The sequence below is a fragment of the Meleagris gallopavo genome, unplaced genomic scaffold (assembly GCF_000146605.3).
Source record: "Meleagris gallopavo isolate NT-WF06-2002-E0010 breed Aviagen turkey brand Nicholas breeding stock unplaced genomic scaffold, Turkey_5.1 ChrUn_random_7180001869557, whole genome shotgun sequence".
NCBI lineage: Eukaryota > Metazoa > Chordata > Aves > Galliformes > Phasianidae > Meleagris > Meleagris gallopavo.
In genome coordinates, this window is record NW_011134538.1 from 1 (window position 1) to 839 (window position 839).

Consider the following 839-nt stretch of genomic DNA (forward strand, 5'->3'; position numbering starts at 1 on the left):
GGGCTCCCCCACCCCACCCCAAAAGCAGAGCCCAGGACCCCAAACTCTTACAGCTGCCACCTTTTCCTCGGGCGCTCGGCCCAACGGGGGGCTGCGGGGCGAGGAGGCGTCGGGGCCGTAGGGGGGGTCGGGGACACGAGTCCTGGCACAGCCCTCGTGGCGCACAGAGAGCAGCGGGGCTGCGCTTCTCCCATCCAACCCCACTCCGACGTTGACCCTCCGGAGAGACGAGCTCCTTTTTAGGGCCAAAGCCCCCACGCTCAGCGGGTGCCCCCCATCCCTCAGCACCAAACGGCTCAGCGCCGCCGCCACGTCCTCGCCGCTCAGATCCCCGATGCTGACGGATTTGGACCGGCTCAAATTGCTCCTCCTCCTTTCGGTTCCGACGGGTAAAGAGAAGGAAGCTCCACCCGGTGCCGTCCCTGCCTGCGGGGAACCGGGAACCCTCACCCCGTGGTCCGCTTTTAGGGGTCCCCGTCGGCACGCTGAGCCCCGTTTGGTGGCTCGGCCGCGTTCCAGGTCCGATTTCTTGCTTCGTTCTTCCAACGTTCCGGGTCTGGGGGGGAGGAGGCGAAGTTTTGGGGCTGGAGAAAGCCCGTTTGGGGTGGAGGTGAAGGAATGGCGCTCCTGGCTCAACGCCCGGCCCGGCAGCTTGGAGGCGGCTTTGGGTTGAGTGGTGATGACGGTCGGATCGCGGGCACGACCCAAACGGTGCTCCGAAGCTTGAGGCATGGCTGGGAGGAGCCTGGGGGGGGAGACGGAGGGCGCTGGGGGAGCCGGGGGGCTGCGCCACCTCAGTGCCCCCCCGAGGACGCGCGGCCGGGCGGAGCGTCCCATCG

At 68.4% G+C, this 839-nt stretch overlaps 1 protein-coding gene across 1 annotated transcript; it reads right to left on the minus strand.

Annotated features, from left to right (window-relative positions):
- Positions 1 to 3: 3 nt before the first annotated feature.
- Positions 4 to 837, minus strand: LOC116217673 (ubiquitin carboxyl-terminal hydrolase 21-like; the record flags this gene model as incomplete). Its single annotated transcript, XM_031557595.1, has 1 exon — positions 4 to 837. A coding segment is annotated over exon 1 (834 nt), but the record flags the coding sequence as incomplete, so codon positions are not given.
- Positions 838 to 839: the final 2 nt, after the last annotated feature.